The sequence below is a fragment of the Miniopterus natalensis genome, chromosome 4, assembly GCF_054644295.1.
Source record: "Miniopterus natalensis isolate mMinNat1 chromosome 4, mMinNat1.hap1, whole genome shotgun sequence".
In the NCBI taxonomy this organism is placed as follows: Eukaryota; Metazoa; Chordata; class Mammalia; order Chiroptera; family Miniopteridae; genus Miniopterus; species Miniopterus natalensis.
The window spans coordinates 46530676-46546331 of record NC_142084.1 but is presented as its reverse complement, the minus strand read 5'-3'; the positions used below and the strand labels follow the sequence as shown (position 1 = coordinate 46546331).

At 36.4% G+C, this 15656-nt stretch overlaps 1 protein-coding gene across 3 annotated transcripts; it reads left to right on the top strand.

Annotated features, from left to right (window-relative positions):
* The first annotated feature begins 17 nt into the window (after window positions 1–17).
* MSMO1 (methylsterol monooxygenase 1) lies at window positions 18–14621 on the top strand. Of its 3 annotated transcripts, none has more exons than XM_016197757.2 (6): window positions 18–79; window positions 4908–5193; window positions 8830–8978; window positions 9871–9997; window positions 11549–11703; window positions 13516–14621. In XM_016197757.2, exons 2-6 carry the CDS (start codon window positions 4939–4941, stop codon window positions 13709–13711), a joined length of 882 nt encoding a protein of 293 aa, XP_016053243.1. In that variant the 5' UTR covers window positions 18–79; window positions 4908–4938; the 3' UTR covers window positions 13712–14621. The 3 variants fall into 3 exon arrangements, with proteins under 3 accessions (XP_016053243.1, XP_016053242.1, XP_016053244.1); XM_016197756.2 differs by having other exon boundaries at window positions 46–107; XM_016197758.2 differs by lacking the exon at window positions 18–79 and adding an exon at window positions 2600–2643.
* The last annotated feature ends 1035 nt before the right edge of the window (window positions 14622–15656 follow it).

Sequence of the window (15656 nt, the reverse complement as noted above, 5' to 3'; positions counted from 1 at the left end):
CCAGGAGAGGTGGGTTCCTAGGTCTCAGCACCTGGCAGAGTTTGGTGACGGGAGTGGCAGTCTCCGTGCGAGTTTCCAGGTGAGGCGACCGGAAGAGAGGCTCGTAGGTGAGGAAGGGGGAGTGTTGGGGCTCCGGCCCTGGGCTCCGCGGGATTGAGGGGAGCGAGGCCGGGCATGGATGCGCGCTCAGAGCCGGATGGGGGCACCCTTACCCAATGTGAGGGCGGCGAGGGGCGGGAGGGAAAATGGTCTGAAATTCTTAAGTGGTGGCACTGGGCTGGAGCTTGTTTCTTGCCCTTTAAGAGTTTACGGTCATCCGGAGACTGGACATATTAGGTGATAGTTACAGCACAGGATCAAAGTTTTATAAAACAGAAGCATTACAGGGGAGATTAGATCTGTTGTGTATGTGCGATGGGGGTGGTGCGGTTATAATGGTGTCCAAGAGGAAGTTACTAACGGGTGGATAGGAGTTGGATAGGAGGACATCGCCGGTAAGGGGATGCTGCTTTCGTTGGCAGAGAGGGACCATGAGAAGTCAGATGTAAGAGTTTCAAGTGTAGGATGGAGACACCTGGCAGGCCTTTTTGCATAGCTGAAGGCCTTGATCTTTTTTCCGTAGGCGAGGCACTTTATTGAACTCGAAGTGTTTAGGTAGATCCTGGTATTGTGCCCTAGAAGTCGGGTTTCAAAGAGCAAGCTCGAGGCATGGCAAATCCAAATGAGTGACCCGGTGGAGGCTGGGCTTACCTAAGGTAAAGGGTTCGACATTGGCTGACGGTACTCAGAGACAGCTAAACTTAAAAGTTTCTCAAAGAATCCACAGAAAATTAAATTTTTTCTGAGGGCTTAGTCAGCCTGCTCTAGAGCAAGTTTCTAATCAATCAGGTTGTTCAAGGAGGAGAAAAGCAAAAGAAAACTTCACTATTTCTCCTCCCCTCTCCTTTTTATTTTCTGTTTCTTGTTTTTGTTCAGTTGACAAAAATTTGCCCATTTTCCTCCCTTGTGTATGGAGAGTAAACTCCTGAATGTTAGTTAAACCAGGTATCTCTCTGTTGAGACTTTGAAGACTTTACCTAGTTCGCAGAGGTAGGAGAGACTTAGAATTCTATCAGAGATGAGATGACTAAATAGGTGAAAATGCAATTCACAAAATTAGGTATTAAAGGAGGTAGGGAGTATTTGGGCAGGGTTATGATAGGCAGTTGCTTAACTTTTGGACATGTTGAGTTTTATGTTCCTCTGAACTGTCTAATTGGAGCTGGCCAGTAAGTAGTAGACTTTTGGATAATTAGAACCTGGAGTTCAGGGGACAGGGCTGGAAATAGAGATTTTGGATATTAGCAGATTTTAAAAACAGGAAATAGTTAAGAGCACTAGAAAGGAGTAAAGAAAGCACAATCAGAAACTTTCCAGTCTCCATTGTCAAGTCTTCCTTCCTCAAAAGCTATTTACCACAGACATACTAATTCAGAAAGTGCTGTATTATTTCTCATGTCCTGGTTGAATATTTGGGTCTGAAGTGTCCTCTACCCTAAACATTCCCTTATTGCTGCCCCCCACCTCACCCAGCTTTACTCTCTTTTAATCTTATCTCCTCCCATCATGTACCAGGGCCAGTTTAAATAGTATCTTTCTCTAGGAGCTCTTTCTGGTCCTCTGTGTTCTCATAGCACTCTTTGTTTCCAACACTTCCCTTTATTGTTCTTACCACATTCTTTTATGATAGTCTGGTTAATTCTTTGTATTCCTCACTAGACTTTATGTTTTGTGAAGTTAGGATTGAGAGCAGAAGCTAGCATCGTGGCTGCAGCTGGTAGCACAAATTAAGTCAAAGTGAATACATGTGAATTCCAAGAACCAAGGAAGGAAAGCATTTCAAGGAGAGAAGTATCCAATCTTCCAGATTGGTTCAATAAAGTAAACTCGAAAGAATGTTGGCTGTGGCGGCTAGGAGATCCTTAGTTATCTTAGAAAGAGTAAATTCAGCGTGGTGATGGGAATAGAAAGCTGATGGTAGTTGCTGGAAAGTAAATGGGAAATGTGAAAAGAAGGGCAGCTGCGTAGAATACTCTTTCAGGAGGCTTGGGTAAGCTGTAGGAATTCTCCTCTTTCTGTACTATTGTGTGCATTATTATTTATGATTAAAGTATAGCATGATAGATGAGAGCATAGGCTTCCCCACTTAGCATTTTTGTAACTTGGGAAAGTTGCATGATCTTTCTAAACCTGAGTTTTCATTTAGAAAATGGGGATAATGAAAGTATCTACCTCATGAAAGTGTGGTAAGGATTAAAGTCTTTAATATATAGAGAGCATGTAGCACACTTAGAATAGTTTCTAGCACATAGAAAATGCTCAATAATTGTTAGTTTGGAATTACTCTGTTGTCAGGTCCTACGCTAAGTGCTTCACATGCATTCTTTCTTGGACTCATTGGAAGAACTATTGTTATTTTTTCCTTTTTCGGCATTATTGAGGTGTAATTGACACATAAAATAATAAGACATTTAAAGTGTACATCGTAGTGATTTGACATTGGGAAAAGAGTCCCACTATCTAGTTACTGTTGTTCTTTATGTTTTGCAGATGGTACAGCTGAGGCTGAGAGAGGTTATATACTTGCTCAAAGTCACGCAGCTAGTAAGTGGTGTTACAACACTGTCATATTTGTGAGTGCCCTCATCTAGGTGTGGGTGAGAGTTGAGCAGTTAGAGGCTTTATATTGACCTCTTCTTTGAGAAAGAAGTTGGTTCAATGGAAGAGAAATGGGACGTTGGTGTGGGGGAAAGGTGATAGAGGTTAGAAAAGCTTTCCTCAAGAAAGGAAGACTGGAGTAAAGTTTTCAAAGTTGAGGGGGCAGATAAAAGTTGAGGGGGATGAAGATGGATAGACAAAAGATGAGAAAGGGAAAGTGAGTGATGGACAAGCTCTTGATGAGAGAAGATAACACAAGCCAGTCAGTCTTAGAGGAATGGTGAGTGAGCTAAGAGAAGTTTTGAGGTTGGGATGGCACAGATGTAACAGGATTGTCTCCATGGTGTAACTGGTTTGAGAACTAGTCAGACAGAAGAATAAGGAAGGATGCAAAGTGAAGTCAGAGACCTGAGGAAGTTCCCTAAGCTTCCCAATAATCCTCTATGAGAAATGGGGTAAGAGGTAAACTGGGGCGGGGGGAGCATTTTAAACACTATTAAGAGTGCTTCTGAGGCTTCAGATATTTATTTTTAGAGCAATCCATCCATCATAATTCATAAATCAAGAACAGCAATAAACATTTTTAGGAGAATGATATTCTTCATAAGTTTTCCTATTTTTTGATTTGGTAACCTATTAAATGCTTACTTATTATGTAAGTAAAATGTGCTCAGAAAAAAATTGTAAGAAGGTATAAAATAAGTAAAATTTCCTCCTCTCCTTCATAACAACCCCTCACTGTGTGTGCATATGAGCATGTGCCCCTCCCAATACCTCTTGATCCCTTTTCCTAAAGGCCACCACTCTAAATTGTTCCCTTTGTATCCTTCCATTCATTTTCTACATTTGTGTGTATGTGTGTCTCTGTATGTACATATATATGCATGAAAGTGCATAGATAAAATAGATTTTGTTTTTTACAAAGACATAAGTGGGGTTCTTGCTATACATGTTGTGTTACTTGCTATTTCACTTAACAGTGAATCTTCTTAAAAAATATGCTTTTATTGATTTTAGTCGGGGGGGGCAGGGTAGAAATATTGATCAGCTGCCTCCTGCATGCACCTGTTCCTGGGATGGAGCCTGCAACCTGGGCATGCGCCCTGAGCGGGAATCGAACTGGCAGCCTTGCGTGCACAGGTGACACAACCAACTGAGCCACACCGGCCAGGGCTTAACATTGAATCATAGACATCTTTTGAACATACAGATCTTCCTCGTTTGTTTTTTTTTTTTTTATATATCTTTATTGATTTCAGAGAGAGGAAAGGAGAGAGAGAGAGAGAAACATCAATGATGAGAGAGTCATTGATCGAGCCCGCAACCCGGGCATGTGCCCTGACCGGGAATCGAACCCTGATTGCCTGGATCCTAGGTCGACGTTCAACCGCTGAGCCACGCCCAGCCAGGCCCTTGTTCTTTTAAGTGGCTGTATAATGCTATGTGGAAGGACTTAGAATTTATTAACTCATTTCTTATTGGCGGACTTTATTTTGTTTTTCTTTTTCTCTTTGTTTTTGCTATTATAATCAGTGCTTCCTTCATTCTTCATGTACCTGTCTTTGTACTCTTGAGTGAGAAAATTGCTGGGTTAAAGGGTATATTCATTTTGAATTGTGATATATACTGTGATTTCCCCCCCTCAAAGATGTACTAATTCCACTCCCACCCCCCACTCCATCAACAATGTGGAATGATGATTGTTTCCTCAAATTATTACCCTTACCAATACTGAGTACAGAGTACTATGAAATATAAAAGTTTTTGTTTTAGGATACATTTCCTTATTTGAGTCAAACTGAACTGCTTGTTTGTTGAGTGATCATTTGCATTTACTTTTCTGTGAACCAAGTGTGAATGGCCTTTGTCATTTTTTTAGGCTTTTTCTGAAGGACACTTTGTAGCCCTTTGTCATAAATCTTAGAGTTTGTCATTTGATCTTTGACTTTATATATAATTTATCTTTTTCTTCCCCAGTCAGAAGTATTTAATTTTTATGTAGTCATATTTGACAGGCTTTTTAATCAGTGTCTACAAATGGGGGTGGTAATGACATCCAGTAAGCTTTTTTTAAAAATTATGTTTAGGACCTGAGAAATTGGTGCCCCTTTAGTAATCGTTATTTTTTAAATGTTCGAAGATGCATTTTTAAAACTATTTTGTTGGAATTTCATTATTTAACTTATTTATGTATTTATTTATGTTTACAGAATTGTAAGGCCGTGTGCAGAGATTTGAAAAATGGCAACAAATGAAAGTGTCAACATCTTTAGTTCAGCGTCCTTGGCTGTGGAGTATGTAGATTCACTTTTACCTGAGAATCCTCTGCAAGAGCCATTTAAGAATGCTTGGAACTATATGTTGGACAATTATACAAAGTTCCAGATTGCAACATGGGGATCACTGATAGTTCACGAGGCCCTTTATTTCTTGTTCTGTTTACCCGGGTTTTTGTTTCAATTTATACCTTACATGAAAAAGTACAAAATTCAAAAGGTGAGTGTAATGGACTTGCAGTAGAATATTATCATTAGTGTTGAATATTTTTAAAGTAAATTAGAACTTTGTTTTGAGAGACACTAGATCAGGGCTGTCGATAGAAATGTAATTAAGCCAAATATGTAATTTTAAGTTTTCAAGTAGAATATATAAAAGGAACTAGGAACATTAATTTTAAAATATATTTTACTTAACACAATGTCTAAACTATTATTATTTCAACAGGTAATGAGAATTTAAAAAGTACTTAATGAGATATTTTATGTTCTTATTCTCATCACAAGTCAAAATCCAGTGAGTATCTTACACTACGTTAGCCCATCCCAGTTTGATTAGCCATTTTAAAGTGTTCAGTAGTCACTGGTTGCTAGATCATCCTTAGATCATCCTTGATAATGTTTCAAGAATATTTTGTTAAGTTGTGCTTTAAGTAGATGTGATGTTTCTCTAATTTGGGTCTGTAAATTTAATTTTTTAAAACTAGCTGGAAAGGAAAGTTATGGGGATTTGTGGTTTTATTTTTGTACTTCACTCCAGCTCTTGATGTCTCAGTCCCTAAGTGTATGTTGATATTCTGTTAATATTCTAAGACTAGAGCAGGGTGGTTAAAGTTGTGTTTTTCCTCTAAATAAACGGTGGTAGTTTGCACTATTCATGTCATTCCAAGTAAGGAACTGATGATGCTTCTCACATCTAGGTGTTTATTTCAGTGCACTAAATGTTTTTTGAGAGCCTACTATGCATGACAAGGTGTTAAGATCTGCATAAGGGGAAAATAATGATGTCTACCAATGATGTCTACTAGTTCTTTCCCAGGAAAGAGTCTGGACTATATTATTAGAGGATTTATCAGCATTTGGTGAACTCATGATAGTTTCTAATGCTTATGTTTATTTTTCTAAAAAGTCATACCAGGCCCTGGCCAGGTAGCTCAGTTTGTTAGAGTGCTGTCCCAACATGCCAAGATGGCGGGTTTGATCACCAGTCAGGGCACATGCAAGAAGCAGTCAATGAATGCATAAATAAGTGGGACAACAAATCAATGTTTCTCTCTCTCGAAAAAAAAGTCATGCCAAACTAAGCTTAAGGGCACACACAGCTTTGGGAGAAAGTGGATATGTTTATTTATCTATGGAAACTAATTTGTCCTCATTTGAGCCTACCTGGGTTGGCAGTCAGTGCGCGCATTCTCTCTCACAGCCTCTGAGTTTCATCACTTTAAGCCAATACTGATAATGATCTTCTCTGGGGATAGTGCAGGGAGTCAGGTGCCTGTGGACTCCAAGCCAAAGGAAAGAAGAGAAAAGGGGAAGGGAATAAAAAGGGATGTGGCCCCAAGGAAAGTATCCTGTTACCCTAAATTGAGGACATAGAAGTTCCAAAATGCTTTTTGTAAAAGGTCCTGCCTTGAAAGGGAGAAATCAGTTTGGACGTCAAAGTTCTCATGGGTGTTTGGGGTGATTCAGGCTGCCCTGTGCCCCTCATTGCTTTGTTTATATGGCTGATTCATTGTTTGGCTGGCCAGGCCAGAGTATCTTGTCCTCTGGCCAGTTGTTAACCCTTCCAAACAGAAGAAAGCCTTTTGTTTTATGAATGGCTTGAAAATAAAGTATGGTCAAAGAAAGGACAAGCAATCATCTAGTTGGTTACTGGTAGTTATTTATAAACAGATTAAAAGGCTGGGTAGTGTGGCTTCAAGTCTGTCCTCAGCATGCCTTCCTTTGAGTTTCACAGCCATTAAAGGTTTGACTTAGAACTTTTGTGATACTAAAATAAATTGTGATGGTAAATCAGTACGTTTTCATAATATACCAGGATTTAAAAACAAGTAAAATATGAAAATCACTGCAAGTTAATTACAGGTTTATGAATTTTGAAGGCAGATACCCTGAAACATTGAGGGCACGGGAAGAAGTTGCTGTTGGTGATGAGACAGCACTAAAGACTGTCTGCTTGCAAGAATGGACAGTGTGACAGTTACCGCACATGCGTGCTAACGAGGGGCAAATTTTACAGGAATAAACAAGGAATAAAGTAGACCTTGTAGGATCTATTTCTTTTTACAAAATCACATATTTTAATAATTCTCTAGGAATTTTCCTCAAGGATATATGTACTAAAAACATTCTTTCTGAAGTCTATGGCCTAATGTTGGCATTCCCCTCTATTAGGATGATGCAGTTATGTAACAAGTAAAATATGGTAAACTCTACTGTGAGGTTTTGATTGTCTTTTAAACAAATTTGTTTATACTTTAAACACTATAGTGTGTGATTTTATTAGTTATAGTTGATTAACTTTTGTGTTAATTTCTGTAGTACATAGGTATCAGATTCTCGCCAGGATATTAAGTCTGATAAACATAGTTTCAATGGGAAACAGTGTCATTGCTGGCCCAAGCCAGAATCTTCCATTTATTTTGTTCCCAGTCACAGACTGGAGGTTTGGAGGAGTAGGGCGGTAAAGCTCAGAATAGAAATAGACAACTATAAATGATCTTATCTAATATCCTCATTGCATTGTTGATAAAATTGACATATCACAGAGCTAATTAACTGGTTAGTGGTGGCCATGAGATTAGAGACCACCCAGCTCTCTGGATTGATTCTTAGTTTAATGCTTTTTTTTTTTTTTTTTTGGTCAGGGAAGATAACAAAAAGAATTACAAGAATAGAACTGGAGACCTAGATTTTAGTTAGTCCCAGTTCTGTTAATAATTGCCTGTGTGATCCTGGGCAAGGGAGTGGACCTCTTTAGGCTTCTACTGAACCGTAGTTACCATACTTGAGATATTGTGGTTCAGTTGAAAAAAATTTCATCAGCAGATTTCTGAATTTTTAAGTAAGGACATTTAAAATAAAGCAATATCTTCTTATCACCATATTTTTATAAAACCAAAAACAATTTTTTCTTTGTAAGTGTAGCCCTTTAACTTGAATAAGTTTAAATATGAGTTTTTAAAAATATGGCTTGGTAGGCAAGTAGGGATCCTGATGAGATTTAAATGAGCATTTTACTACATTGATCTCACTTCGCTCATTTTGACTTTAATCTTTGAACTTCATCTGTGGGCAGTAGCCCTCTATTCTTTGGGAACCACTGGACAATCTGAAGTTTTTCCAGCTCAGAGAATTTATAATGCTGTTATTGTATATGAGCAAAAATGCCAAATGTTTGGAAGCATCGATTTACCTGAGTAATAAAGGCTTTCAGTGCTGCTGATACAGCTGCTTCAGTAGTTGGAGACCCAACTGTAATCTTCACAAAACATTTCTTCTCTGACATTCATGATAAAAGAAGTGAATGATCTGTGGACAGCAAAGACTAGAGAGTATTCATTCTGTGGTGCTTCTTTAGTTTGAGATCTTATTGTTGTTATGCCTGGGTTTGTCTATTAACAATTTCTTCACCTAAGTTGGTGATGGTAGTTGGAAGAATTTAGAGGGGAGGATGCTGTGATTCCTGGGCTTTAGTTGCTGTAACATAGTAACTGTAATACAGAATTCACAAAGCAGAATTAATTAACAAAATTAAAGTCTCATTAAAAAAAAAATTGGGAATTTACTTCTAGATGTTAGGCTAACCTTGTGATAACAGAGACTAATACTAAATATTTATGCTTTTTCTCCATAGGATAAACCAGAAACATGGGAAAACCAATGGAAATGCTTTAAAGTACTTCTCTTTAATCACTTTTGTATCCAGCTTCCTTTGATTTGTGGAACTTATTATTTTACAGAGTATTTTGATATTCCTTATGGTTGGGAAAGAATGCCAAGATGGTATGTATATATAAACAAATCTTTAATAAATAAAGATTTGATTTTTGTACTCAGTTGTGTTTTGCTATCCAATTAAAATATCCTTAATGTTTATCTTTTTTATTCATTTGGTTAATGTTTGTTCTAAACTTTTGGAAGTAACTAAAATGTAGAAAAGTAAACCATAGTAGAAACTTAAAATGTTCCCATTTTTAGATCTTTCTCTAATTTAGTGTAATACTTTATTGGAAGGCACTTATACAAAGAAAAAAATATTACACTTTAAGTCTAAAATGAATGAAAACATTGAGAATAGTTTGTAAGGTTTATAAAAATTGTGTCTATATAGACACAAATATATATTATCTGAGCACAGATATTTGTGTTCCAATAATATTTGTATACAACTATATGTTCCTGACATAACTGAATACAAATATACCAATTTACAGATATGTACTTTTTCTATATAATGTGTATTCAACATATAAAAGAGTTTCTGTATATGTGTTTATTTATATACAAAATATTTTTTGTCCATTGCACTTAGGTTTTTCTCTTTGGTTAAAAAAAAACCAACTATGATTTTACTATTATTAATCTTTGTTCAAGTTCTTCATCAATATTACTCTTTTCCAAGAGGCTTTGAATTTTGTTTCTTAACTGATTTTATACCTGTGATTTTCTTTTTAATGAGTTAGAATTGATATAGTGGCCAATATGTTCACCTCTTCTTTAGTATGGTATAATATAGCCACCTTGTTTCTAGCAGTTTTGAGAATTTATTGATCAATATACCCAATTAGGTTAAGCTGGTAAGTGGGTATTTGTTTTTATGTAGTATCTCAAGTAGTGATCCCAAGTAAAAGTCTAGATTGCACTTCATACTCATGACAGTATTTTCATCTTAAAGGTATATGCTTTTGGCAAGATGCTTTGGTTGTGCGGTGATTGAGGATACCTGGCACTATTTCCTACATAGGCTCTTACACCACAAAAAAATATATAAATATATTCATAAAGTTCATCATGAGTTTCAGGTATGTTAGAATTACATTTAATACTTTTTTTTCTGTTACAGGCAAAATGTCATCTTTAATCTGAGCACTTAAAAAAATTATTGGTGATGTTTATTTCTTTTTCCTTTGGCATGATTATTAAGAACGTTTCTCACATATCTACACACACATAGCCAGTTCTACAAATTTTCTTTAGTATCTTAATTTCATGATAAATTGAGACTTGAAAGAACAGTGTTAACATGAAATATTTCAGACTCTCATTTTTGTGGCTAGAGCACTTTTCTGACATAGTTGATTACCTGTTAGTTTGATAGAAGCTGTAGTGGTCTTAAGGTTATTTAAATGGGACCCTCAAAACAACAAACTTTTAATCTTTAACCTTCTAAAACAATTTCCAACTCAGTTTTAACGTATTTCCACCACATTGCTGACTCCCACAAAAACAGTGATTAAAATTTTTTTTCAGTTACAGTTTACATTCAGTATTATTGTGAATTAGTGTCAGGTGTATAGCATAGTGGTTAGACAATCATATACTTCACAAAGTGCTTCCCCCAATATTTCCAGTACCCACCTGGCACCATACATAGTTATTACAACATTATTGACTATATATTCCCTATGCTGTATTTTACACCCCCATGACTATTTTGTAACCACCAGTCTGTATTTAGCAATCCTTTCAGCTTTCTCACCCAGTTCACCAACCCCCATCCGCTCTGGCAACCAGCAGTCTGTTCTCTGTATTTATGAGTCTTAAAAATTGACTTTTTATCAGAACTGTTTTTGATGTAGATTTGTCGAACTGGTTATGTTATTGCTTTGCTAAATCAACCATCCCTTTCTTGGCAGAACAAACTCAGATGCATAAACCAAAATTAGTTCAAGTCAGTTGCCTAATGCCTTGATCTGAAACCATCAAAGACATTAAGATATTTTTAAGGACATCCCTACTAGACCTTTTGATGTTTGGTAGGAACTAAAATATTTTTTTTGTTGAGAATTACTGTTATTGTTTACATATGTTTGGCAAGATATATTATCATGTATAGAAACTATAATTTTATAAAACTGTATTCATAAATAAATTAGAATATATGTATTAGGGTTCTCCAGAGAAAAAGAAAGAATAGGAGATACATATGCACGCACATATTTATTTTAAGGAATTGGGTCATATGATTGTGGGGGCTGGCAAGTCCGAAATCTATAGGGAGACCGCAGACTGGAAATTGAGGTAGAGTTGATAGTAATAGTCTTGCATCTGAATTCCACAGGGCAGCAGGCTGGAAACTCAGGCAGGGCTTCTATGTTGCAGCCTTGAGAACTACTTCCTTCAGGAAACCTTTGTCTTTGCTTTTAAGACCTTTAACTGATTGGAAGCCCACCTGCATTATGGAGGGTAATCTCCTTTACTCAAAGACTACTGATGTAAATGTTAGCCACATCTAAAAATTACCTTCACAGCAACATCCAGATTGATTGCCCAAGCAACTTGGCACTATAGCCAAGCTGATGCATAAATTAACCATCACAATATAGTAAGGAATTCTTATCTGTTTATTTTAGGCTCCATTTGGAATGGAAGCTGAGTATGCACATCCCCTGGAAACCCTAATTCTCGGCACTGGCTTTTTCATTGGAATCGTGCTTTTATGTGATCATGTGATTCTTCTTTGGGCATGGGTGACCATTCGTTTGCTAGAAACTATTGATGTCCACAGGTGAGCTCTAGTTTCTGTTCCTGCAGGAGGTGTCATAAAATGTCTTTATTTTCATAGTCGTAAGATTATCTTTATATCTAAGTAGACTAATAGAAGAAGTTAATCTTATTAATACTGTTACTTTTAAGAAAATGAGAGTATAATCATTGTATAAAAGTTCAAATAACAGATTTTCTATATCCCTATCTATGGCTGTTGTCATTTCTTACAGGGAGAATAACTTACTTTGGTTAAAGGAAATAAAACTTTGATAGGTGCCTCAAAAGTGCCCTCTAAAAGGGTCCTTGTTTACGTTCCCAGCAGAAATATGTAAGAATGCTTTTCCTCCCTCAACCGTCTTCCAATCTGGGTAGCACAGTCTTTCACCTTCGCCAGAAGCCGGCAAAGAGCTCTCGGCGCAGTACCGTGTGCGTCTCTCCAGGGACCCGTGACGCTTATTGACCAATAGTATTTTTTCTTCTTTGAATTACCTTTTTATGCTCTTTTCCTGTTAGATTATGTCTTATAACCTAGTGGTTTGCGTAAGCTTTGTTTGTTATACATGCCCTAAATATTTTCTCTCTGTTGTTTGAATTTTAGTTCCTGATGGTTCTTTTTTAGTGCTGAAGTTTTTAATTTTCCTGTAGTAAAATCAGTCATTTTTATGGCTCTTGGGTTTCATGCCTTGCTTAGGTCTGCCTGAAACACTCTTCAAATGAAACTATTTGTGCGGTTTTCATAAAGATTTGGTTAAATACCATAATTCAGGACGAGCAATTCCTTTATCCCTTCTGTAATGAATCTAAGCCTAGCTCTTATTTGAAAAAAACATTGAATCATTTAGCCTTCACTGAATAAGAATATTTCTAGTCTCACTGCCTAATGCTGATGAAATCATACTTGCAATATTTACAGATTTCACCTGCTTTTCTGTTGATTGGAAGATATTTTGTGGTAAATTATTTATATTTCGTGCCTTTTAAGATACCTAACATCCTAATTTTTCATTATTTTTCAATTATATATTCATTGCATTTTGACCTGGGATTTACTACTATACTCGTGAAAGCAGAATATGAAATTCTAAGAATTATTTTCCAAACACCAAAATAGCAAAGCAGTGCTTCTAATTATAGGCAGAGAATATTCTTCTGTAGATAAATTGTGAGTGATGTCTCTCTCGTTCTTTCTTTCCTTTCATTATTCTTTTCTCTCTCCTTCCCTCTCAGCCTTCTAAAGAGAGGGAGAGATTGGGGTGGTTCAGACTCTATAATTCTGGTGTCAGATTTTAGATAATGTATTAGAAAAAAGGATACTCTAAATGGTATTCTTTTAAAAATGTGTTCCTTCAACTACCGAAAGCATGCTCATATTTTCATTAATTCTGGTACATTTAATTCCAGCTTGTTATTGACTAAAGTAAAAAAAGTTATAACACAGTGATTCTCAGGTCTGTCTTTCATAATGCTTGATACTGATTTCATATAACTTTTCCTCAAAGATATGTGGTATTACAGGCTACGGTGAGAAAGCTCCTCTTCTTAAACAGAAAAGGAATTCCCGAAAAATCTATTCATTACTATAATCCCTTTCTTTCATCCCCTGATAATATAATATATAATTTCCATAGTTTGTTTTTTTTTTAGTTTTTAAAATTTTCTTAAAGTGTTTTCTAGAATATGCACCATTTTCTGTTGTTTTTGTCTTTTGTAAACAAATCAGAAATAAAGTGACTTGGGTAAAGTGGAATGTTGTTTGAATTAGTTAACAGACATATGCCTATCAATGAAAATGTCAATTATTCCTTCATAATCTTTGTTATTTTTATTTCAGTGGCTATGATATTCCTCTCAACCCTTTAAATCTCATCCCTTTCTATGCTGGCTCTCGGCATCATGATTTTCACCACATGAACTTCGTTGGAAACTATGCTTCAACATTCACATGGTGGGACAGAATGTTTGGAACAGACTCTCAATTTATTGCCTATACTAAAAAGATGAAGAAGACTGTGAAAAAGACTGAATAAATATTGATGTCAACCTTCCTGAAGATACACATTTTCCTGAATTAAAACCAGTAGCTAACATTGCTTCTGGGGAGCAGAAATAAACATATCTTGGCTGCTGAGTGATTTAAAAATATTAACAACCTTTATCTTCCTAGTGAGAACTTTTTCCACTTTCTATTCAAGTTCTACATGTGGAGGAATAAGTAAGGAAGTTTTAAAAGCCATGTTGTGCTAACCTTACAAAAGGGTTTTAAGTGATAGAAGAAGTATTAATCTGTGTCTTTCCCCCAGTAACACCATAGGCCTGAAATGGAAATTGCTCTTTAAATCTCTTAAATATATAGTGACCACTTCAAAAACTATTAATAGTGGGTGTTGGCCTCATATTGAACTATAGACATTTTTTAGAGTTTGCCTAAAGATCAAAATATTATAGGTTGAATGACATCAATTGATAACAGTTGGAATGAGGCTGCAAAATCAGGACTAGCCAGTGCCAAGAATTTCCACTTTTCTGGAGCTGACCAGTTTGGGGTGATTTTCTTTCTTTGAAAAGTCCTTTTGGATTCCAGTGTGCTACTGGCATCTATAAATTAGGGTATTTCTGAATTGATGTAAGTGGAATATTTTAGTCTAAAAGTTTTCACGTTCCTTGAATTTTTTAAAAAATGAAGCTTTATTTCTGCTATTTACCCTTTAATGTTTGAAAATCAGGTTTTTATTACACTTAGCGCTATATCCTAAAACTTTGTGAAATGACTTGTATTTGCACTTTGAGCTATTAAAATAAATGTGTTTGGGGTTTTTTTGTGTCTGATTACCTGGTTTCCAGTTTTGAACATCAGTTGTCACCTCTTATTTTATTCTTATAAGGAAAAGCACAGAAATCGTTAAATTACTAAGTTTTGTAATAAAAGGAATGATTTTATTTTTTGTAAGTTCTTCATTTGCTAAACTTTTCTTTACAGTTTCAACATGTTTTATCGGGCTGTCCATTGTGGGAAATCCCATTGACCTGTTTCAGTGGAGGGTACTGAAGCAGTTCTTTTCTCAGAAAATATATGGAAGAATAGAGCTAAACTTCTTAGGGTGCATTTAATCTCAAATATCTAGATTCTAACTCATATCAAGATTTGATAATCTAAGTTACTGAATTGCTATTATTTTAAAATTTGGAGCCACTTTCTGGTAAGTTCCTTTTCCTTCTTTTTGAAGGGGAAGCAAAATAGTTGTTAAGTAGGAACTTAATTATCCTAATGGGAGGAGATATTTATCACATGCCTGTTGGCTTTAAATGAACTTTGAAGTTTCCAAGTTCAAACGAATTGCATTGCCGAGGCGATCGTGAAACCATTTTAGATCATCAGGCAGCAGGTCAGTCACTTCAGACTCTCTTTTTCTGTAGGTTGGATTCAGGTTCAGTTTCTCCAGAGAAGTACCTTCTTATCTCTGTTCGGGGAAGAATATGCCCAGATGCCATCGTTCTGGGAATCAAGTATGGAAAGGCAGCTGAAGAGTCCCCGGCTCAGCAGGTGCCCTTTCACAGAACCCGTCTTCTCAGACTTATGCCCACCTCACCCAGGGCTTTCCCAGTCCCTGGAGAGTCCTGAGCCTCTTCTGTTCAATTTCTGTTAAATTCCTCTAAAGAATAAATCTGCTGCCATGGGAGGGGTGACCATGCAGACTAGGAAAAGGGACCTGTGACCTAAAAACTACACAGTTTGAATGAGATTGTAGTGCTGGTTTTCGGTATTTTGCAATACTGTGTCATATTTTTAATTGAAGTGCATTTTACAAACAGAAAACCACACAGATTGGTTAATGATCACAACCATGTAATTATTACCTGTATTAAGAACTTGAGTACCAACTTTATCACTTTTGACCAGGAATATAGTTTTCCACTTCTGACCAGGAATAAAGTTATATTTTCAGCTGCTTTAACAACTGAATTCAGATTATC

Bases quoted from the DNA above. Each gene is read 5' to 3' on its own strand.
- MSMO1 (XM_016197757.2), top strand. From the start codon at position 4,939: ATGGCAACAAATGAAAGTGTCAACATCTTTAGTTCAGCGTCCTTGGCT. The intron at 5,194-8,829 runs GTGAGTGTAATG...TTTTCTCCATAG, and splicing joins AAAAGTACAAAATTCAAAAG to GATAAACCAGAAACATGGGA. The intron at 8,979-9,870 runs GTATGTATATAT...TTCATCTTAAAG, and splicing joins TGGGAAAGAATGCCAAGATG to GTATATGCTTTTGGCAAGAT.